This window comes from Populus trichocarpa, chromosome 14, assembly GCF_000002775.5.
Source record: "Populus trichocarpa isolate Nisqually-1 chromosome 14, P.trichocarpa_v4.1, whole genome shotgun sequence".
Lineage (NCBI taxonomy): Eukaryota > Viridiplantae > Streptophyta > Magnoliopsida > Malpighiales > Salicaceae > Populus > Populus trichocarpa.
This window is the reverse complement of record NC_037298.2, coordinates 3,815,578-3,839,330: the sequence shown is the minus strand read 5'-3', so window position 1 is coordinate 3,839,330 and position 23,753 is coordinate 3,815,578. Positions and strand designations below refer to the sequence as shown.

General features: G+C 34.0%; 4 protein-coding genes and 1 long non-coding RNA gene across 8 annotated transcripts; 3 read left to right on the top strand and 2 right to left on the bottom strand.

The window, feature by feature from the left end:
• Nucleotides 1–1,242: 1,242 nt before the first annotated feature.
• LOC18105183 (spindle and kinetochore-associated protein 1 homolog) lies at nt 1,243–4,703 on the top strand. Of its 2 annotated transcripts, XM_024584956.2 has the most exons (10): nt 1,243–1,480; nt 1,570–1,694; nt 2,125–2,228; nt 2,315–2,390; nt 2,668–2,735; nt 3,149–3,254; nt 3,343–3,372; nt 3,649–3,762; nt 4,102–4,224; nt 4,421–4,703. In XM_024584956.2, exons 1-9 carry the CDS (start codon nt 1,384–1,386, stop codon nt 4,180–4,182), a joined length of 801 nt encoding a protein of 266 aa, XP_024440724.1. In that variant the 5' UTR covers nt 1,243–1,383; the 3' UTR covers nt 4,183–4,224; nt 4,421–4,703. The 2 variants fall into 2 exon arrangements, with proteins under 2 accessions (XP_024440724.1, XP_024440722.1); XM_024584954.2 differs by having other exon boundaries at nt 4,102–4,703.
• Nucleotides 4,704–6,964: 2,261 nt separating this feature from the next.
• Nucleotides 6,965–7,654, bottom strand: LOC18105181 (putative lipid-binding protein At4g00165). The gene has a single exon (XM_006375219.3). It carries the CDS (start codon nt 7,488–7,490, stop codon nt 7,095–7,097), a length of 396 nt encoding a protein of 131 aa, XP_006375281.2. The 5' UTR covers nt 7,491–7,654; the 3' UTR covers nt 6,965–7,094.
• Nucleotides 7,655–12,616: 4,962 nt separating this feature from the next.
• On the top strand, nt 12,617–13,295 carry LOC112324053 (uncharacterized). Its single transcript, XM_024584685.2, has one exon. It carries the CDS (start codon nt 12,803–12,805, stop codon nt 12,980–12,982), a length of 180 nt encoding a protein of 59 aa, XP_024440453.1. The 5' UTR covers nt 12,617–12,802; the 3' UTR covers nt 12,983–13,295.
• A 287-nt stretch (nt 13,296–13,582) lies between these two features.
• Nucleotides 13,583–16,207, bottom strand: LOC18105179 (uncharacterized). Of its 3 annotated transcripts, XR_002977656.2 has the most exons (6): nt 15,822–16,207; nt 15,520–15,635; nt 15,199–15,421; nt 15,030–15,071; nt 14,302–14,383; nt 13,583–13,978 (listed from the first exon to the last, which is right to left on the bottom strand). It is a non-coding gene; the product is annotated as an uncharacterized LOC18105179 (long non-coding RNA). The 3 variants fall into 3 exon arrangements; XR_002977654.2 differs by having other exon boundaries at nt 15,520–16,203; XR_002977653.2 differs by having other exon boundaries at nt 15,199–16,197.
• A 4,397-nt stretch (nt 16,208–20,604) lies between these two features.
• LOC18105178 (uncharacterized) lies at nt 20,605–21,740 on the top strand. Its single transcript, XM_024585194.2, has 3 exons — nt 20,605–21,174; nt 21,292–21,469; nt 21,601–21,740. Exons 1-3 carry the CDS (start codon nt 20,605–20,607, stop codon nt 21,738–21,740), a joined length of 888 nt encoding a protein of 295 aa, XP_024440962.2.
• Nucleotides 21,741–23,753: the final 2,013 nt, after the last annotated feature.

Genomic DNA, 23,753 nt, shown 5'->3' with positions numbered 1-23,753 from the left:
AAAATCAGGAATCTGTTTTTTGATTTCGTATGAATAAATGTTCTTTATATGTTATACTATTCAATTATTGTATTAAAAGTTTTTTATCTCTCAAGGCCGATCTAGTTTTTCAAGCTAGGTGAAGGCAAAATACCATTACGTCTAGCTTCTCTCATCAAATAAAGCTCTTTGATATAGTTATTTTGATTGTCGCAAACATGACAATCAACAACCTTTTTTTTTTCATAGTCATCTTGTAACAAAATTTTCTCCTTTTTGAAACTTATAACTGAAAAATAATTTTTTTTTAATTAAAATAAAAATTGACATGAATAAAAGGGAGTAATGTATTTTCTTTGTATTTTTCTTTTCGGTACTCTATTTTTTTAATTTGGTATTTGTTTTTCATAATTTTAATCCTAATTTTATCTAATTAGGCTATATAAAAATTCAATTGAAAGAAGAAAATATAAAAGAAAAGCTTTACTGTTTATACGAATAAGAAAACATCATAAGAAACCCTATATCTTAGATAATTGCTTGTGAATAAAGATCGAGCAAGACTACAAGAGTTTAGGATCGTCACACAAAAGTACAGAGTATGAACAAACATTTGCTTAGCTCGTGAGGTTGATGACCAAAATGTTGTTTTGATGTTTATATTGTAAGTTCAATTCATATAGTCTTAAGGGTCTTGCATATGTCTAGGATGATTTCTGTTGAAAAAATTAGATTTATTTAAATTATTGTAACTAATTTAGATAATATATTTTTTCAGACTGTATGAAAAACAAACGACTTGGGTAATTATTTGATTTTTTTAATTGTTTTTCTTTTTTTTTAAAAAAAAACTATGAGTTTGTAATTTTTCTTGGATAGAATCCATTTCCATCAAAGTCTAACATTCAAGTTTTATACTAGATCAGTCCGCATATCAACAAAGCTCAAGCTTATCCATTTCCAAAATCAAATATAGTCCTCAAACCTTAAGTTTATTTTTATATTTGTCCCTCGAAAATGATTACTTGCTCCCTCCACAAATTTTCAAATATTTATTAATATTTCTCAAGTATAATGATAATTCTAACTTCCTCCGCCCAAACATTTGGTCCAATAAGAAAAGTTTTCATTAATTCAATACTATTTGACTGAGTCGGAAATTTTAATTTGATTTTGGTTTACTTTTCAATATGTTTACCAAGAAACCCCATATTTATAAGGAAAAAAAAACATAACTAATTTTTACAAAACGGCACCCTTGACTGCGTTTATAGCAAAATTTTTGAAAACAAAACATCCAGTTCCCACCAAAATCATTTTTATGAAATCCTAGAAATACAAATCCAAATACTAGAGAGAGAAACTGCAAAATCATTGAAAGAAAACCTAATCCTGTAGAGAGAAATGGATGTGAAGCAAGCTGGTTCATCACTCGATTCACTGATTTCTTCATTCAATACTCGAATCGCTGAGTTACAAGAACTCGTTATTGCCCGAAACAGTGAGTCACCGAACTCGATATAAAATTCTCCTGTGACATTTTGTGTTTCATTTTCTCATACACGGAACTGAAATTTTTTGTTCGTGCAGTGTATCCAGCGAGCAGCGTCACCGATTTGAAGGCGGTGGACGCAGCATTGAAGGCGATGGAGCTGCAAGTGCAAGCTATCAAAGACCGCTTGCGTGAGGAGACCTTGGCGATCCCTAAAGCTAAAGTACTCCGCCTTTGCTCTGAATTCCCTGTCTTTGTTTTTTCAGTCAGAGATTTGTTTTGTTGATTGTAAAATTGAATAACCGAAATCGAGTTTCATCTAATTAGGGTTAATCATTTAGGTTAAGTTGAATTATGAAAAAGAAAAAGAAATAATATGTTTTTTGATTTTTTGAAATTGATTTTGCTGGAAGTCATATACGGATTAAAGAATGAATAAAAAATAATAATTAATTAGGCTCAATACAATCATTGTGGTTTATTTAAGTGGAACACAACATTATCTCGAAGAAAAAAACTTGAACAAAACAGAATTTTATTGTCTCTAGGGTTATAAAATAGAGGGGGAGCTGTTTTAGTTATGTTAATTAAGCATGCGCATTTATATTTTGTGGTTGTAATTGTTTTTGTTTTGTTTTGTTTTATGGATTCAGAAACTAATTGAAGCATCACTAAGGCAGCAGAAAAAATTGCAAAGTATGTCTGTACATGTGCCAGAAAGAACAACCTTCTCGAATTCGGAAATTAATAATAGAAGGTACTGGTGTTTTTATGCGTATATTACAAGTCTGCGAGTCTAAGATTTTGAGCTGCAAATGTGCTTATTTTATTATGTATTGTCAGCATTCTGCCAGAAGCATCTAATCAACTTCCTGGTTTTGGTCCGTTGAAACCTGAGGAGCCTGTAGCAACACACAAGGTATGTGATTGTAATGGAAAATTTACGTTTTAATTTCAATCCGTAAATCTATGGGGATACGGATTGTTGACGTTTTGTATGGCTCAGACCAATAAATTCACTTTCATTCTCATTTTGAATTTAATGAACCTGGAAAAACTAGATGGATAATGAATAACTGAAATAAGGGGAAAATAGTTTGCAAATGTTCAGTTGCTATAATTTTCATAAATGTTTGCTGTAGCTTGAGTGCGAGGGAACTATTTAAATCACTGATCAAGATTTTGTTAAATTTCAGGAGAAGAAGGGTCGTAGCTCTCCACCATTGTGGTATATAACTGCTGCTGAGCTGGATTCCCTATCTTCGTAAGTTAATCTTTCTTTTCTTTCTAATTATATGGTTTTTCTTTGAAGAATCCATATTCCATCATAGACTACTTACATGCCACTCAGTGCCATTCCTTGATATGTCACTCCGAGCAAGGTCTCTGTTTTGAGTCTTTTGACATGGCTCTAGCTTTCCAATGACATCAAATTTCACACAAAACAGTAGTAGTGTATTTCTGCTAGTATAGGACTAGTGTTTACACTTATGTCTCAACTGAGTTTGAGGCGTGGCACAATCTTGGTCTGAGTACTTTTGCACAGATACTGAAACCGAGGCTAGTATATGAGGTTTCATAACATAGATTAGCGGGGAAATGTTGGGAATGAAGAGTCCCGTCTAGCATTCATATTATAAAGCTCCCGACCAACTCCAGTGCTATTGCTGATTGCAGATACATGAGAGGAAGGCTCACCCTAGATAAGGTCAATGCAGCTATTAATGACATGGCAGCATATGCTGATTCAAATTCTCAGCTTATTACAGCCCCAAAGAAGAAGGTCTCAATTCAGTACTTTTATCTGACTTCCATTAGTACATGCTTAATTTTGCAACTATTCTGATTTTTTTCAACTTTCCGCTGTGAAGCTGGCAGAGAATCTCTGGGAAAAAGCATTGGTAAGTGAACTTTACTGCTGGGTAGTATAACCTAAAATTTCTTTATCTATGTTCCCCTTCGAAGGTTAAATAGTTCTTTGAATAGCAGTTACCTCCTGAGTTGTTGCACGATAAGGTTTTCCTAAACTAGGAGGTGCTTAGTAAAAAAATATGCGGAGTCAAAATTACACGATGTGTCTGTGATTTATTTCAAATAGTTGGCATTTAGCATTGTTTTGTATTCATAGGCAAACTGACTGTTACATGCAGTTGATTTTAGTGTCTCCTTGACAACAGGAACTAAGGGATATTGCGATGACAGAATCAATAAAGGGAAAACACTTTTTTCTTGAAACTGACATGAAAGGACCTAGCTTGAAGCTTGACAATACAGGAAAAGCGATTTTGACTGTAAGTTATTCCTCTTTTCTTTTTCACCTTTTGCTAGATAAATTTTCTACCAATAATCAAATCATGGAATACAATGACTAGTTGCATGCTTAAGAAAGTCAAATAAAAGTAACTGCAGTTCCTTTTCTATATTAACTATAAATTTGTCAGATACATGGCATGAACTTTGATACACGGTTTACTTGGCATTAGGGAAATAGATCCAAAACTTAAAATTCTTGGAAACTTGTTATGCTGTTATTTTGACAGCATAAAATGGTAAACACTGTTCAGTAGATTCATACCTGTTAAGTTCGTTTACTTGGTGAAATGTTACCCATGCATTCTGGTCTTTTACAGGTTCTTCGCCACCTTGGTCGCATCAGTGAGACTCGAATTGGGCATCATCGTGTTATCATTCTTTCGAAGCCTCAAACTTGATGACATCTAAAGTATGAAACACATCATGAATATAACTTCAAGGTATGTAAGTGTGTGTTTCATATGTGAAAAAATACAGAACCGTGGTCAAGGCAGGCTATGCACCCTCTATGATAACATCTTCAGTTCCCTGCTTCTGTTGTTCATCATATTTTACAATTTCTTGAGTCTCTGGCTTCAAGAACTCTCTTGCTCGTTTCCTCTATTTTATCATTGTCTTCTTTGTTTTCATAAGCAGTTCGTGGCATGTATAGTTATCGACCCTGCTCCAGCCTCAGATCCCTACTGGCTTCCAATAATAGATGTCCCTTTATCAATCCTGCGAGGCTACTGCACTTCCTGAAGCCACCTGCAATCCTTTTCCATTTCCTTCAATGGAGAGGCCTCTATCCCATTACTGCGTTGAAGGTTGTGTGAACTGATTGCAGCATTGCATTTGCTCAATTAGTTATACATGTGCTATGGATAGAATCAATTAAATCTTTCTTTGCTTTCTTTATAATGGAGTAAGTGTTTAATCGTGGTGCGTGAGAGTTGGTCTAACTCTTTTACCGTTGAAAACAAAGTCTGAAAATAGTAGATATGCCATCGATAATGCCATAAATATTACAAGTCTGTATCCCTGTAGCTACATGTCACCGAAAGAAGCCAGACATCGTTCGATCATCACCGGGTGCTCATATATATTACTTCCTCCGACTCTTATTTTTCTGACTTCATAGCATCCCTCGACCCAGTGAAAATACTAGAAGTCTCCTCCCTGCTGAACGCCTCACTTGGCCCTCTAACTCTCCCAAACCCATCTTGTTTACTCTCCAAATGATGCTTTTTCTAAAAAGAAAAAACCGTCTTTGAGTTGTTATGTAAAATTTTAGAATATAATTTATATGATTTTTTAATATATTTTTTTAAATAAAAATTTTTTAGGTTAGAAATTTGTATAGATTTATATTATATTATATTTAATTTTTATTAAATAGAATGAGAATGATAAAATTCAAATTGAATTAGTTAATAAAATTTTGATACCAGACTACTAACCATCTCAACTTAAAATTTTTAAGTAAAATAATTCTTCATACTTTCACCCACACTTGCCGAGTCTAACGCAGGTTTTGGTCGCTTTGCAGACAGTGGAATCAGTGAAGTTATTGAATCATGTCCTTATGTACCCGAGTTGCTAGTATCTGACTCGGTTGTATCATCGCTGGCTTTGCAATTAACTTTTTTAACTAATAAAGGATTTTGTATTGGCGTGACTCGAAACCATACTGTGCCTGATGGAAAACGCGTCTCTATGTTCATCAATGCATATGCAAAACATCAAAAAAGTAAAAACCCTTACTGCCTGAACTAAGTACTAACCCCCTCTCTCAACTGCGCGGCTATCAATGTTCCAGCTGGGCTAGAGTCTGCATGCTTGAACTACTGGCTAGCCACACCAGCTGCAGACTTGAACTCGGTTATCAAGTGTGAATTTAAATGCTAACAAATCATGTAGACCCAACTTGGTTCGAACCGCGTTTCAGTTGCCTTGTGATGCCATGTTACCAGCGGCAAGGTTGAAGTGTACCAAAAAAAACTCAGCCTGTCCTCATAATTGCTTCATTTATTCATACCAAATCCAAAAATGGATCCCTGACCCAAAGGAAAATTTCCTTAATTTGTTACTTTATTTATCATTTTTTCCATTCTTTCTTTTCTATAAAACTATCTCCTTCTTTGTACAGTCATCTAAGTATCAGCTAATCGTCTTTTACGTGCGCTCTTGTATTGGTTTGTCTGGTGAGTGTAGAACTAAAACGCATTCTTCCCAATTGCATGGTTACAGAAGCATGACCTTTTATGGAGGAAAATGGGGTTGCTATTATTTCAGAGAAGCTTGGTGATTTGATAAATGGATTGGACGAGGAACCTTTTCAAAGGAGCAAAGGTGAGGATTGCAGCGTTGAAGCAAATGGGACCAGAAGTGCTGAAGTTTGGGGTTGCTTGGTGGCCAGCGCTTCGGTTTTACGGATTGGATTTTGGGTGGGGAAGTGTGAGGTGGAGATCACACAGAGATAAAAAAAAAAAAAGAAGAAAGAAGAAAGAAAAGACACTGACGTTTTGTCAAGGCCAGAAATGGAACCTTTCGTTGAATGCTTCTCTCTGGAATTGCACCAGCCACAAAAAGACACTGACTTTTGTAATCAAGTTCTGTCATTGAAATGTGCATTTTGGTGCTTTATGGGTTCTTCGTCATCGTTGAGACTGCAATTGGACATTATCATACTGTAATCATTCTTTAAGCCCCAAACTTAAAAACATCTCAAATTGTACATTATCATACACAATTATCATTTCAGAAACATGCTTTCGATTAGAGAAAGCCCTGCTACAAAAATCCGTTTGCACAATTGAGTCAAAGCTTCAAACCTTACCTGCTGCACTGGAAAAGGAGTGCTCCTTTGCTGATTCAACGGACTATGATGCCTCCTATGGACATGTTCTACAACATTTAAACACCTTGGTGCTGGGGGCCGTATGTTTCTTTTGCGACGCTTTGCTGAAAGGTTTTACAGCATGTTATTAGCTTTTTTTTAAAAATAAAAATAAAAATAAAAATTATTATTATAAAACAGGGTAGATGATGAGGATTCTACTGATTCTCCTGCGCACCTTTACACGTTTAAAGTGAATGAATTAACCAAAATGCTTTGCAGCTCTTAAGCTGTAATCCAGCTTCGACATGTTTTTGCATTTTGCCATTATTTGTCTCAACTCTTTAGAACAGATGCAAAGCAAAAGGAAGACACTCAAAACACATTTTATTGAAAGGTATTCAGCTTCGCTTCTTATAGGAAAGCGAGTTTTACAAGAGCAAACAAGTTTCAAACGTAAAACAAACATCAATGAACAGGAACAAAGGAGTTCTATGCGCATTTAAAGCCTTCAGGAACTTTCTTTCCACAAGCACTTAGGAGCAAGCTAACTGCAACGGGAACTTTGAGCTTGACAACTCCCAAGACATTGGCCTTAATAGCTGTGCATAAACACAATGCGGCTTCAAGATCAGCAAGACCCTTGATAAGGGTACAGCATTCCTCGCTTGGAGGGGTCCCAAGAGCCTCGTGAACCAACCCTAACCAGTTGCCACAAACACCAAATTTGAGGGTATCTTTAGGGCATTTGGCTGGCTTCTTTGGGGATGGGGGAGCTTTTGGAGGACAGGCCGGTACGTTATGAGATGAGACACAAGTGAAAAAAATGACATTGAGCAGAACAAAAATAGCTGCTGCCTTAGAACCCTTGAAGGCCATTTCTTTCATGCAACACACACGTTATGGAACTTTCAGTGCTCCAAAAGAAGCTTTATATAGAGAAATACAAATGCATAGACAAGTAAATACTGAGAATAACAGGCAGCCACTACAGGAGCAGTGGCCAATGTTAAGCCATGAATGCTGTGTACTTGAAGCTGGATTTTTATTCAATTATGTGAATGGCATGACTCAAAGTAGCAAAATCTTTGGCCCATCGCCATGTGCAGTAATTGTGTGGCCGAGATAACTTCTTGCTTATCATTTTGCATTCTATTTGGTGTTTACATTCGTCCTCTTTGTTCTGTCCAAGCAGAAATTAACATTCCAGGTATCTCAAGGTCCCAGTCTTGATTATCGAGAATTTTATTACTAAAAAAAACACTAGGTAGGTGCTCGCCCTCCTACAAGGGCTTAAAAACAGGATACTATCCTGGGAAATTGAAGCATACACGACAGAAGACTAAGTCCATTTTACAGACTCTGACCGAGAAAATTATCAGCAAAATCCCAGTGATTATGTAACAAATCATATCTGGGATTACTGTTCATAGCATTTCTCAGCAGCGTTGTCTTACGTAATCTGTACTGAACAGATTGGATAATTTGCCTTGGCAAAGTAGAGAAATCCGAAGCAACGTTCTCACGCGCTTTCTTATCTCTCTCTTGCCAAACAGAATATATATAGCTGGCACCAAACTCCTTTCACCTCAGAACAGCTAAAGAAAACAGGGTCCCTATCTTCTGATTTGTCCCACCTTCATGGTCGTCAGCCAATTTAGGGTAGATTTTAATCTCCAGGTTCATGTATTTTTTCAGTTTCATCTAAAACTTTTGATTTGTTTCGATTAGACCTACAATCTTTATTTTTGTTCCGCGATGTGTAAATTTTAATTTCATCTCCAAAGTTTATGGGATATCTCAATATAAATCAAAAGGTAAGAACAAAAAAAAAAAAACTGAAATTGAAAAATCATTGAAGAAATACATCTTTTCTCAATTAAACAAAGAACGATAATTTCTTTTGCATCAACACTATCTACCAGTTATTTGACAATACAAGAATACAATTAAGACAAAAACATATTTTTTAATAAAAAGTATCAACCATCATTGTCCCTATCTCTCATACACTCTCTCACTAGCATATGATATCTACATTTTTAATCCAATTCATTCAGTTCTTCAAAAAAGAATCTGAGAAAAATAAATAAATTCCCATATGAATGGATGATAGTTTAAGAACATAACAAGTTTAACATCACCTAAAGCATGATCATTTACACATATCAAAGATACGATTTAAGGACAACATAAAAAAAGGTTTATTTTCGTTTCCTTTATTGATTCATTCTTCATTTTATTTCCGAGGAAGTCCCATTAATGAGAGCAAATTCATTGATTGTTAGGGGCTGGTTTAGACCACAAATGCTAACTGACCCAGTTAAATTTTCACCTTATCCACCAAGTATGGATGCCGCCATCTAGAATAAAATATTTAACACGGCAAGACAGCGGGGTTGACCCTTGGAGTAGAGGCTGGGTTTATTTAGTGAAATCATTTGCAAAGACAACTTGGGCATCAAGTTGTCTTCTAAAGTCAACAACCTTTATAAATCCCACCAGCTCAATCGCCTAGTTCCCAACACCATATCTAGTCTTGCTCTTGCTTTTACACAATATCTAGAGTAGAGTTTATAAACAAACAACAAGGGAGATGAGGCCTGTTTTTGCCTTCTTTATGGGAACTGTGTTTGGAGCCTTCGTTACGAGAGGAGCACAACGTTGGGAAAATCCTGAAGCTCACCGGAAACGGACTTGTCCTCGTCAAGCACGCAGGGCTGCAAGCCCAGGAACTGAACAGGCAACAACCTCGGACATGCCACTTGCTAGTAATTGAAAGAATAATTAGAACGCTAATGAAGATTTATGTTGTGTTACTTGTTAGAATCCTGTATTGTTGTTTGGAGGTCAGTGTTGCTTATAAATGGATTGATGATGTACTGTGTTAATTTGATTCACTATGGTTTTTAATTAAATATATAGTTACTTTATTTTTTTTAATTGCCGTTCTACTTTCAGATCTTGGCATGTAGATTACGAATCACATCATATGAAAATCTTCCTGCACCATCATCTTGAAATATAATAGTTGGATTGAGGATGTAACTGATAAAAGATTTTATAAAAAGAAACAAAATGGAAAGTATAAAAATATTATGATAAGTGGAGTTATTAAACCCAACCTCAAGGACTAACATATAATTTTTACCAAGACCTCGGGAATTGGAAAATAAATATCTGATTTCTTTGAAAACCTTGATAAAATCATAGTTTTAAAACTCAACCCGGCAGGTCGGTCCGGGACCCAGCTGACTCGGGACTGGAACCAGGCTGATTTTATGAAAAAATAGGGGTAGTTAAAAACCCAGCCGACCCGATCAAAAACCCGGTTGTAACCCGTTGACTATTTTTTTTTATTTTTTACCAAAATAATATCGTTTTAATTTATAAAAAAATAGGGTTGACGCGGGTGACCCGGTCAAAACCCGTGACTCGGGCCTTGGGTCGGGTCGGCCATCGAACCAGGTTTAAAAACACTAGATAAAACATATAACATATTTAGCGGTGAAATCCTTGGGGATGATTAATATTTTTATTTGTATTAGGATATTTATCTTATTGTATTTTCAATAAATAATGTCAGTTTCATTTTAGTTAAATAATAAACTTTAATTATATCATGAAAGGAGGCAAGGCTTTTCATGATGGAGAATAATGTCTGGCAGACAGTGCAATAACGCATACAATTTTCAAGAAAAAAAATACTTTGAATATTTGACATTAACTAAAGCTAATGTCACTATAATATCAGGTCTAACAGACATGATTAAAGGCTCTAGTAAAGCTAATATTTTGTTACCAAATAGCACAAAACCATGCATCAAATATGCATTATATTCACCCGAGTTCCAAAGAAATTTACTCAGTTTTAAAGATATACGTGCTAATAGTTATCATATTGAAACAATAGATGAAGACAAAAAATAATATCTTTATATTTTTTTTTCATGTATTTCAGGCTAGAAGATTGTACTTGAAAAATTATCTGTTTTCTCTTCTATAATTTATTACACAATCATGAAATCTATTGAAATAAATGTTATGAAACACCAGAAGTGTTCCGACCAAAAAATATTTATGTTTTGGCATGATCGACTTGAACATCTAGGATCAATAATGATGCGATGAATTATTGATAATTCACATGGGTATCCTTTAAAGAATCTAAAGATTCTTTTACCGAATGAAAATTCATGCGCTCATGTTCTCAAGGTAAATTAATTACCAAACCATCTCAATCAAAGGTTGTTATAGAATCACCATCTTTTCTCGAAAGAATTCAAGGAGATATATGTGGACCTATTGATCTACCATGCAGACCTTTTAGATATTTTATAGTATTAATTGATGCATCAAGTAAATGGTCACATGTTTGTTAACTTTCTAGTTGAAATGTTGTATTTGCTAGATTAATAATACATATTATCAGACCACAGACGCAATTTCCTGATTATCCAATCAAGAAAATTTGATTGGACAATGCTGGTGAGTTTGATAATCTTTGCACACTCAAGCATTTGATAATTTTTACACTTCTATTGGATTTGATGTTAAACATTATATTGCTCATGTACATAATCAAAATGGTCCAGCAGAATCATTTATAAGCGCCTTCAATTAATTGCTAGGCCATTACTTTTGAAATAAAAATTGCCTACATCTATTTGTGGACATGCTATATTACATGTTGCATTATTGGTTGGAATTAGACCAAGTGTTTACCATAGATATTCTCATTTGCAACTTGTTTTTGGTATACCACCAAATATATTTCATTTACAAGCTTTTGGTTGTGCCGTATATGCGCCAATAGTGCCCCATACAAAGAACTAAAATGGATCCACAATGTAGAATATAAATTTATGTTGGTTTTGATTCTCCATCTATTATTAGATTCCTTGAACCTTTAACCAATGATGTTTTTAAGGCACGTTTTGAACACTATCATTTTGATGAGAATATTTTCCCATCATTAGGGAAAGAAAAGTTACTGCCTGAGGCACGACAATAAATTACTTGGAATAACCCGGAGTTATCTCATTTTGATAAGGGACACATTAATGTGAACTTGAAGTATCTATATAAAACCTTTTATTGAATTCTGAAGTATTCAGAAATCACACAAGAATGTTATACTCTTTTTCCTTCGCTTAGGTTTTTCTTTCTATTGAGTTTTTTCTCTGCAAGGTTTTAATGAGACATATTTTTAGTACATAGTTATTCAAAAGAAAGTGTTATAAAATCTATAATTATATATATTGAAAGCTCATTAAAATCGCTTAGACTTCATTACCCTTGAGTTTAGTCGCTTGATTTTTCATGACACTTGGGTTTTCTAGTGTCCATTAATGTTCTCATTTTCTTTTCTTATAAATAGACTATTTGTCTTGTATTTTAAATATTAGAAAAAATATAAAAGAAAAGATATAATTATTAAGTTTTTTTAATATTCAATAGTAACTTTTTAAAAGTCGAGGACTAACATATAATTTCACCAAGACCTCAGGACTGAAAAATAAATATTCAAACCCTTTTTCTTAGTTACAATTTAAAGAAAAAAATTAAAAAAAAAAATTGTCCAGTAGACCCTTGGAGGAGGAGTCACTCTTTCCTTGTTCATGTTTTGAGAAATACGTCAGGACCGCCCACAAGTTATATAAATCCTCTGCCAAACAACCTTGCCTTCTCCAAACTACTGAATTAGTTCCTGCTTCAGTACTGCTTAATTTTTTTAAAATTTATGTATGATATTAAGATATTGAAACGATACAAAAATATTAATAAAAATTTATTTTTTCATTTCTAGTTCAGCAAACACTAAGGGTAATTAGTTTTAAAAACAAAGTCAAAGTAACGCTATTTTACATAATCTATTTTAAACAAGATAATTTGAGAATTTTTTTAAAAAAACAAAGTCAGAGTAACGCTATGTTGTCTTCTATCTTTTAAATTGTCGCTATCCTTTGAAAAAAATTGTTGCTTGGCCAAGAAGGGTTGAGCGTTGACCCTTGGAGGAGGAGTCACCATGTAGTTTTGAGTCTTGGGAACTACGACATCACGGCTTTATGAATCCCCTGCACACCCATCTTTGATTTCTCAAGACTGTCAAATTCCTGATTCACATCTCTCAGATCAAGCCAAGCCTCTTTCTCATACTCTACATAGCTAGCTGCACACTAAGAGTTTTTGGGAGCCAAATGGGTTTCATAAGGAGCTCCTTCTCGTTCATGTTCGGGACACTGTCTGGGATCTACATAGCCCAGAACTACAACGTGCCTAACATAAAAAAACTTGCTGAATTTAGCCTTTCCATGGCCAAACAGATGGAAGAAACCCATCGCAAACCCAGCAACAAGAAAGACAGAGACGATGTTTAAGAATGATTGATCGATCCATCACCATGACAGGGTTCGCACATATATTATGATCCCATCTTGAGCAACTCTAGTCTTATTCATATGAAGATCTATATGAATTATTTGCAAAATCGGGGAGCTTATGTTTCCATGTATTAGCCTATAGTTTTTTGCCCCCCTTTCCCATCTTTATGAGTGATTGTCTTACTTTTATGCTTGGGGTTAGTGCCTTAGTGGAAACGGTCTATCGGTTTTCATTTGATAAAGCAACATGTACCCTTACTCTATTACTAAAACTAAAGATTGCATACGCTGAAAGTTTACCATTCAATAACTAGCGTCCAATATAGCTCAATCTGTTATTTTCCAGGCTGCAGCAATTCCATAATCTCACATTGCCTGGCAGAGCATTTCTTTCAAGTCTCAGGATTAGTCTCAATGATTTATGAAAACCCACAGCTTTTGAAGCATTCAGAATTCTACCAAGGGATTGATATAAATTGCATGGGCACGTTGAAAAAACCACAGATATACAGGCAAAGAATCAGAGATGGAAAGCAAAAAATTGTACATTTTGGGGTTTAGGAAGAAGACTAGTGAGCAGTAATTAGTAGGTTCAGCTTCAGTACGAGAAATGAATCCATTCATAGCAAGAGAAATGGCAGTCACTAGATTACAAATCAATCCATTCACAAGAGATCCTAAGTTTAACAGGCTATTAGCCAGTCTAACTACCATCCAAACCGACCTAGCTCTTGCTCAAACATCTGACAATCAATAATCAAAAGTGCCAACAATGCATCTGACTATAATTTTACAAATTACGTGAGGAAGTCCTAAAAAGTTTCAAAACCTCTGGGAAGGCTGCACACTGTCAACTCAAACTATAATCTCAGTCACTTGGATATTCACTTGAAGATATAGCCAACCAAGATGCCAAACAAACCAAACCAGAAAAACAACCAATAAAGAGACACCACCAGCATGTTTTTTGCTGATCTGTTTTCTCATCAGTTCCTGTTGCAGGAAAAAGCACACAATAGCAAGATCGGTGAGCACTGACAGTGACAAAACACCATTAAATAACTAATGCGTTTCACTGACAAGAAACTTGAGAATGCATCACTAGAAGGAATTAATGTAGGCAAAAGAGGATTCAACAACACAACTATCCTTCCTACTTTCACCATACGGTATCTCATCGACAGAAGATAAAAATATTTCACATGAGAGAAGAATCAAACCAACATAAGATATAGGAAAAGGAAAACCGCACTTTGCCAAACTTTCATAAACCAATTATCTAGACTAAAACAATGACATTAACATTCAATTCATACCAGTTCATGCCGAAGCTTGTGATTTTGCTGCAGGCATGGCAGGAGTTTTCTCCTCAGTCAACCTTTAAATCACAGACCATGTCTGATATACAAACATGGTCAGAAAATTGACCCAAAATTGCAAAAACAAAGGTGTTCCATAAAGCAAAATACTTTCAAGAGTAAATAGGCAGCATTTAGCTTTAAAATGTTTATTTATGGAAAGCTCTAATTGGTGATTAATCCTACAGGTACATGGCTGGATATTTCAAATGCCACACATGTACTCTGTAAATCGCCCTCAGAGCAATGCTTTTCCCGCCAAGAACAAAAACCAAAAGAATGAAAAGGCACATAGCTTCACAGTCCCAACATATCCTTCTATTTAAATTGCAGTAACACATTAAATTCCTAAATATCCAGTATACCGGAGCATTCCCAATATACTTGCATATTCTAAATTTCATCAGAGGAATTTCAAAATACAAACAGAACAACAAACACAAAATTAAAGCTGTCATCAGTTTTTCGCAAGAAATAACACTTGAGCTGAACATCTTATGTCAATGGCTATAGTTTATAGAATCATTATGGACCTGTGTATTTCAGATTTCATGTAATGAAGTTCAAGAACTCATTTCGAAAACAACATATTTGTCATTGAGTAAATTAGGAACGTCAGATTTAAGTAAATTTTCACGATCGAAGTCACAGAATTTTAAGGAAAACAGGGCAAAAAGATAGTTTACCTCAGAAGATTTTTCTTTAGGCTCCTCTAAAGATCTTGATACCTGAAAAACGATCCCAAATAAATGAAAAATACCATAGCTACCTGGACTCCAATAAGCATATATGCGTACAATAAAAGCAAAAAGGAGGAAAGAAGATCTCAAAACAGAAACAAGATGGAACACTTACAGCATCAAGCAATGAAGTATCCTGATTACCGTTCTCAAACACAGAAGGCCTAGAAGGAGAAGATCCTTCATCAGATTCTTCTGCAACAGGAGAGGGAAGATTTGCAAGGGATGTATAAAACCGTCAATTTGAAATCCTCCACAACCCTACCATCCTCCTTACTAAAATGCAAAACCAATCACTCCCATCTTTAATTCTATATTGAGCAAACATAACTGTCAATCTGTAAACAGGAATAAACAATAATTCTATATTGAGAAAACATAACCGTCAATCTTTAAACAGGAATAAGCAAAGGAAGATACAAAGAAGCCACCCCACCATATCAGAAGTTATGTCTTTGGTAGTTGTACCATCAGGTGCAACAACACTCTGAAGCAGGAACTTGTCCCTGCATTGCATATCTGGCGGTGACTCCTTTTGGCCTTGCATTGTAACTAACACAATCCAATCAAGAACAAGTAGAAAGCTCATAAAACCATTATATGCCCAAACATACATGTCTACAATGCGTCATTAAAGCAAAACAAAATGAAACGAAAAACCATCCACTTAACGAAAACAACCATAATTTACACGAGTCGCTATCATCACATATAACATTAGAAGCCAAAATGCATTACCAGCTATGGATTTGAAATTCACAAATCCCAACAACAAACAATTTGGCTCCTAGTTAGAGCCGCTCTCGCGTAATTTCGACACAAAATCAATAAATTTAGATATTTTCTTTTGTTTCCATTTTCTCGGAAAGCAAACAGGAAAAAGAAAAGGAGAGATAGAAAGCAAGAAAGGAACTTAGATGTAAATTTGAGCTCTATTGAGTGGATATTAAGAAGATCTCCAGCACTCATGATTGCTAATTTATTTCAGTGCGAAGTAGAAATTTAATTTGTGAAAATCAAAAAAATTGTATCAAAATTAGGGCCTTTTATTTTGTTCTTTAAGAGAAAATGATTATTATTTTTTTAATGTGATATAGGAGAAAGGAAAGTAAAACAGTGGGAGGGAGGAGGGGAAAAAAAAAATATATATGTTTTGAGATTTGGGTAGAGAGTAAAATCACGATGATGGTGATTTGGGTGACTAACGTTAACCGTTTGATTTTAAGAAACGTTGTGATAGTATTGGGTTCAGTGGGGTTGTTATGTGTGAAGGGTCAACGGTTGGTGAGGTTAAGATGGGAGTTTTAATTTCTTGATTTGTTAGGCTTTTCCATTAATTTTTTTACAATGGATCACCAACCTAATTGTTTGTTGTTAATATAATGAACACCCACCTTCAAAAGGTAAAGATAGATGATGATAATGAGTAAAAGCTTCGAATCATGGGATTTTTTACTGTGATTTTAAATTTAAGTCTTTATAGTTACTAATATATTAATCACTGAAAAGTTTATATAGTTGTTAATTTCAGGGTTTGTAAAATTAATCAAAGTATACGCAGACTAGCTTGAATACCTACATTAATAAAAAAAAATTATAATTTAACATCACCCATGAGCAAGTTTTTTTAGATAATTATTTTATGTTATAAATAATAGATATAGTTCAACTAAAAGTAAAAATAATAGATATTCTTACAATAAAAATATATTTCCCAATTCTCATTGTCATTTTCAAATAAAAGTTTGTTTGATTGACTTTTTTAAGATAAATTCCCAACTTGTTAAAAACATAAAATATTTATATATATTGAAAGAATCAATCAAAATAATATTAAAAAAACTATAAAAATTATTTTTAGATATACATTGAAAAGAATGTAAATATAATAAATCATATATATATATATATATATATAATTTCAGGGATGAAGGTCCATTGAGATTGGAGGATATGCTTCGGTCTTTGTATTTAAATAAGTTAAGTATTTGTATAAACCTTCATCTCCTTGAAAAAATAAATGACGACAGCCTTGTATAAAAACAAAACAAAAGTAATTGCAATCCCCATTTAATTTCAAAATCATCAAAGAGTGTATATATATATATATATATTTTAAAAATGGATGGATGTTGTTTCCAAGTAGAAATTTAAGGTTGTGTTTTAAAATTTTAATTTTAAAATTTTTTATTTTAAATTAATATTTTAAAATTATTTTAATATACTATATTGAATTAATTTGTATCGATCCCTTTTACTCCATGGTTTATCTGGGTAACTGGTGGAAGACATGTACATCAAGAACGTAAGACACAAGCTAAACTCGGCGAGAACATGATCATATACATCGAGAGCGTCAGACACAAGAGCTGAACTGGGCAAGAACATGACAATAAACGAGTCATTAGTTTTCACGGAATAAAGGCGAATCTGAATAGTACCCTGTGGAGATGATACTAGTACCTGAGGCTGAGCCTATGCTAGCTGATGGATTATAATTTTCTGGGGGCAAGGGCTGCTGGAGTCAGATAGCTGTCCTACCATTTTCAATGAAACAGCTGCTGCATGCATTGCTTTGCTGTTTCATATTCGTACCATTTTAGATGCCAATTCCTCTCTTCCCTCCTTGTCTGCGTCTTGCGGTACACCTATCTCTTTCACATTTTAATTTCGTCTGTCATCTCCTTCGACCTAACTCTCTCCCTCTCTCCCTCTCTCGGGCCCATTCCTCTATCACCCTTTTGCATTGCCTTGTAATTCATGCTCCTCGGAGCACGTAATTAACAACGAACCTCGGCTGGTTAATCAGCATCAACACCTTGTGATTATTTCTTGGAATCGTATAATTGCAAGTGCTATGTCTTGATTCGGGGAAACTTTATTGACTGGTCTAGCATAAAAAAGCTCATTGTGTCCAGAACTTACGTGCGTGCGTGCCTTTCTTTTCTATAAGCCCAGAATTTACTGTCCGATTTGCTAATTATTAGCATCTAGCAAGGGAGCTTCTACATGATCAAGAACTAGACAAGATGACTGATTGCCAGATGCGCTTGGTTTTGTGTTTTCCAAACCGGTCTCTATACTGAACCACAAGTAACATGGACTCAAGTCAGCCTATTAATGGCTGCTCAGTTTTCCATGTTGCTTTCGCTGCATCAAGATATACGAATTATTGACATGGAACATAAACGCATCACCTAAAATCATTATTGCAGCTGTGAAAAGCATACAAAATTACGTGTAGTCCTGTTGATACAAAATTCAAACCGGTAGATCATTCATGGTTTCAGCTGGAGTCCTGTTAGCATCCTTTCTAAATTGAAGAACCCAGTTACTGCTATTCCATGTTCATGAAGCACCCTTAAATAACCTGTCACTGAGGAATTTTAATGGAAGACCACCTCCATGTTCATGATGTTTCATATCATGCAAGCTGCTTGCCTGCATGGCAGGTGCAAACTTACATGGTAAATAGCTGGGTAATTTTGATTGGAAAAAAAGAGGCCAGATAGGTAATCCACCTTGTCATGGGAGCTTAATTTGATCCAAAATATAGTAGCTGCTTAGTATGGTATTATTATCTCCTCGTTCAATTATCATTAATATTTACTATTTACTTTAAAGAAATATTACTATTTGAATTATTGAAATTCCAGGTTAATTCGTAAATTATCAAGTCAAGATTTTTTTTATTTGAGTGTGCTAATCATAGTTTTGAAACCCGGATCAGCCTGGCGGGTCGACCCGGGATCCGGTCGACCTGGGCCTGGAACCGGTCCAGGTCTAAGTAAAACCTCGGTCGACTCGGAACCCAGTCGACCCGGGTAAACCCGGCTAAGACCGGCCTCTTTTTTTATATATATACATAGACGTGAAATGACGTCGTTTTGGCCTTTTAAAAGGCCAAAACGATGAACAATGCAGAATTGCAGACAGAGAGAAAACCTAATTAAAGAAAAAGCAATTTCAATCGTGAAAAGCAAAGGAGTAGAAGACTCTTGATCACTGTTTCAAATCTGCGAATAAGATTAGACTCTTGTTTCTCTTCACGAATCTCCTTCTTTCACTCTCTCTTTTCTTTATTCTTTATCTTTTTTGAACTTGCAGTTCTTGATCTGACATCGATTCATTCGCATTTCTTGATCTGGCATCGATTCTTTCCTATTCTCACACCCACATGTATGTTTCTCTGTTCTTTTCTTTTCTGCAACTTAATAAAGCCTCTGCCTTATTTTTCTTGATTTATTTCAGTTATTTCTTCGTAAGCTGCATATTAGTTAAGCTGTATATTAGAAACTATATCAAATATCAACTCCTCAATACTGCTTCATAGTTTATTGAAGCAATGAAGACGTGTAGAAAATGGATTAGGAAGTAATGAAGAAACTGGCAAACAAATAAGAGAACGTGCTTGTTGTGAGAAATTAAGACGCCTGAAAGAAGCTCGTAATGAATATCATGAAGAAGTAATGGATTGTGTAAGACATTGTGCATGGGATGATGTCCCTGAACTATACTTGTCTTGTTTTGTTTTGGAACCATATTTATCTTGATCTCAACCATATGAAACATTGAATGAATGTGTGAAGCCTGATGCACCCTTTTGCCTTCCTTTTCTATGGTTAGATTGAGAAATGGATACCCCACATGGAGCGATTGGAGCAATCTTAACAAGCAAAATGCATAACTGTAACATTGGTTTATGAAATTAGGTTACTTATTACTGGCAACTTATGCACTTTGCAACAATAAGAACTGTTTAAATTTTTTTTATGATATTTCTCTGTTTCTGCATTTCTTTAAATATGTTTATAGTTCTTCCTTGATGTGTCCTTAATTGTCTAGTGGCCTGAACATTAAGCACCTGTAATTATTGATTTTTGCCCAGTTGCCCATGCTTGGCTTCCAAATTCAATGCCTATGGAAATATATCTGGCACAAAATGTCACATAATGTCTTTTTCTTGTATGATAAGAATAAATTGCTTTGATTTTTTGGTAGAAACAGGTAGAGTAAGAAGCCTATTTTCCCAAATCTTTAGAATAAATTATCTTGTAGTTCTAATTGCTGGATATGTTTCTTCTATCATAGTATATCTATTTATTGTAGTCAGATGCAACTTTCTATTTTGTCAGATTCGTTATGGTTCTGTGTTTATAACTTATGTCAGGTCCTTAAAATGTCTTCACATGATGGTAGTACTACAAGTAGTGATCCTTCAACGACCCAATCATCTCAACCTTCAATTTTCATATCAAGTGGTAGTAGAGGAAGAACAGATTTGACATGGGATCATTGTAGAGAAGCTCATGAACTTAGTGTTGGATGTAAAAAAACTAAATTAATATGTTTATATTGTGCTAAAGTATTTGCGGGTGGTGACATTAATCGATTTAAGCAACATTTAGCTGGAGCTAAAGGAGAAGTTGAACAATGTCGCAAATATCCTCCTGATGTTCGACATCAAATGCTCTTGAATCTTAAAGGAAATGTTGAAACAAAAAAAAAAAGAGTTAGAGAAATGCAAGCAGATTTCAATCCATCTAATGCACAACAAATTGAGCATGAAAAGATGATGATTAGGCAATTAGAACATGATGATGATGAGGATGTCAATACTAAAAAACATATGTTACCATCGAAGGTTGCAAAAAAGAAAAAGATTCAAAGCACCAGCACTGTAAAACAATCGACTACAAGTTATGGAAAGCACAAGAAATCTGCAACATTAGGGACATATTTCATGCCGAGAACAACTCTTGGTGCTCAAAAGTCTCTTCAGAATTGCTGGAAAAGAAAGGAAGCAGTTGAACGATATGATCTTCCTTTAGCGAAGTGGATGATTGATGTCTATGTGTCATTTAATGTTGTTAACTTTGTGTATTATCAGCATGCCATAGATGATGTAACTGCCATAGGTCTTGGTTATAAAGGACCAAACTTGCATGCTATTCGTGGTTATTATTTGGCAAAAACGGTTGATGAAGTGAAGATTTATGTTGAGAGTTATCGAAAGATTTGGAAGAAGACTGGTTGCACATTAATGGCTGATGGATGGACATATCAGAAGAGGACTTTAATTAACTTCTTAGTATATTGTCCTAAAGGAATAGTTTTTTTTTGAAAACTATGGATGTATCAAATGTCTCAAAGACTGCTAGATTGTTGCATCAGTTGTTTAGAGAGGTTGTTTTGTATGTTGGGGTAGAAAACATTGTGCATGTGCGCGACTGATAATGCTGTAAATTATGTTGTTGCTGGCAAGTTATTGATGGAAGAATTCCCTTCAATATTTTGGTCTCTTTGTGTTGCTCATTGCATCAACCTCATACTCCAGGACTTTGGTAAATTGCAGTCAGTTTGTTCTGTTGTTGAGCATGCTTCTGGTATCACAAAGTACATTTATAATCATTGTTATCCAATGTATTTGATGAGGAAGTTCATTTGAGGAAAAAAATACTTCGTCCAGCTCCTACTTGTTTTGCTACCAATTTCATTGCATTGCAAAACATTTTAGCTCATAAAGATGAGTTGAGAGCTATGGTGACATCTAGGGAATGGGTCTCATCTGCTTATGCTAAACATAACAAAGGAAAAAAGTTTGTTGAGAGTGTGCTAGACTCTCTGTTTTTGGAAGAATGTGCAATAACTGTGTGAATGAGTGAACCTTTAGTTCGAGTTCTACGAATAGTTGATGGTGATGATAGACCTTCGATGAGATATTTGTATGATGCTATTCATCATGCAAAAGAAGAAATGTTGAGGAGATTTCAAAAGATAAAGGCTAGAGTGAAACCTTTCATAGATATTATCAATAATCGATGAGATGGACAACTATATAGAAATCTTTATGCAGCGGCATTTTGGTTGAATCCTCAATTTCAATATGATGCAAATATAATGGATAAACATATGAGCACCATTTCTGGACTTCTAGATGTTCTTGAGAAATATGCACATAGAAATCTACCATTGCAAAGTAAGATTACAAGTGAGATGAAGTTGTTTAGGAATGCTGAACATGACTTTGGTCGAGCGTCAGCAATAAATAATCGCACCCTTATGCCTCCAGGTATATAATTTTTATATTTAAAAATATTATTTGACATGGTCTTACTTATTATTTTTGTATATAGATGAATGATGGATGATATATGGAACCAATGCTCCAAATCTACAACATTTGATTGTACGAGTGTTAAGTCAAACTTGTAATTCTTCAGGATGCAAGAGAAATTGGAGTATGTTTGAACATATTCACTCCAAGAAGAGAAATAGATTGGAGCACCAAAGGCTTAATACCTTGTTTACATCCACTGCAATCTAAGATTGAAATAAAAGTATTTTTTTTTCTCTAATTCTTTAAATATTATTTTATCTTATTTATTTAGAAGCATTATTAATACTTATATTATGTTTACCTTCTCTTTTAATATATAGAAATTATTGGAAATGACGAAATTATGATCCAATTAATTTTGAGACAACTTATGACATTGAAAATTGGGTAGTAGAATATGACCCGTTAATTTTGACAACTGAAGAAGCAGAGAGTTTTCACCAAACTCTAACAACAATAACCATACAAGATATTTTAGATGATGGCAATTAATGATTGATTATTTAGTGATAAATATTATTTAAAATAAAGTATTGTTTAACAATGTCATAAATATTAATAAGATTGAAGATGATTGTGACGATGAAGTTTCAAAGGAGCATGCTGATGATTTATTAGGTGTTGACGAGATTGACTCAATTCCATTGACATTTGATTCAAATTTTGCTTCTATGGACACAAAAGAACTTAATGTGTTCATTCAACAAAAGTGAATGTGTTTTTGATTTAAAATTTATGTTTTTGGATGTTTTATTTTAAATATTTTAGAATTTATATTTGGTTTATGTTTTGAATAATGAATTCAATTTATATTGTTGGTTTAAAATTTAAATTTGATTTATATAAGTGTTGCATTGTAACTAGTTATATGTTTTCTATAGGTGTTGTATTGGTTTTTTTTAGGTGAACTCATCTGACCCGTGACCCGATCATTAAACCGGGTCGACCACCGGGTCGGGTTTCAAAACTATGGTGCTAATGGTTATTTTTTAAAGTGTGTTTTGTTTGGAAATGTATTAAAATAATATTTTTTATTTTATTTTAAAAAAATTATTTTTAATATCAATACATCAAAACGATCAAAAAACACAAAAAAATAATTAATATTAAATAAAGAAAAAAATAAAATAAAAATCAAATTTTATCAAAAAACACTTTTACAACGCAAAAACAAACGAGATCTAAATATTTGATCTATTAAAATAAATTTTATCATCTCAATGTATCATTTAATTCAACTAAAAATTTAATAGTCCATTTATTTTTGTATTTTAAAAATGTTTAAAAAATTGAATTTTATTTTATTTTTTTATTTTAAATTATTTTTATTTTATATTATTTTAATTTTTTATGTACTAAAATTAAAAATAATTTTTTAAAAATAAAAATAAATATTATTTTAATATATTTTTTTAAAAAAATTAAAAAACAACTAATACCCAACAACAGAAAGCACCCAACATTAAGTTCCCATGTCAATTCACCGAATGGAGCCAGGCCTAACCATTATGATACTCGCAGTAGTATTATGCCAAGCCTTTCTTTTCTTT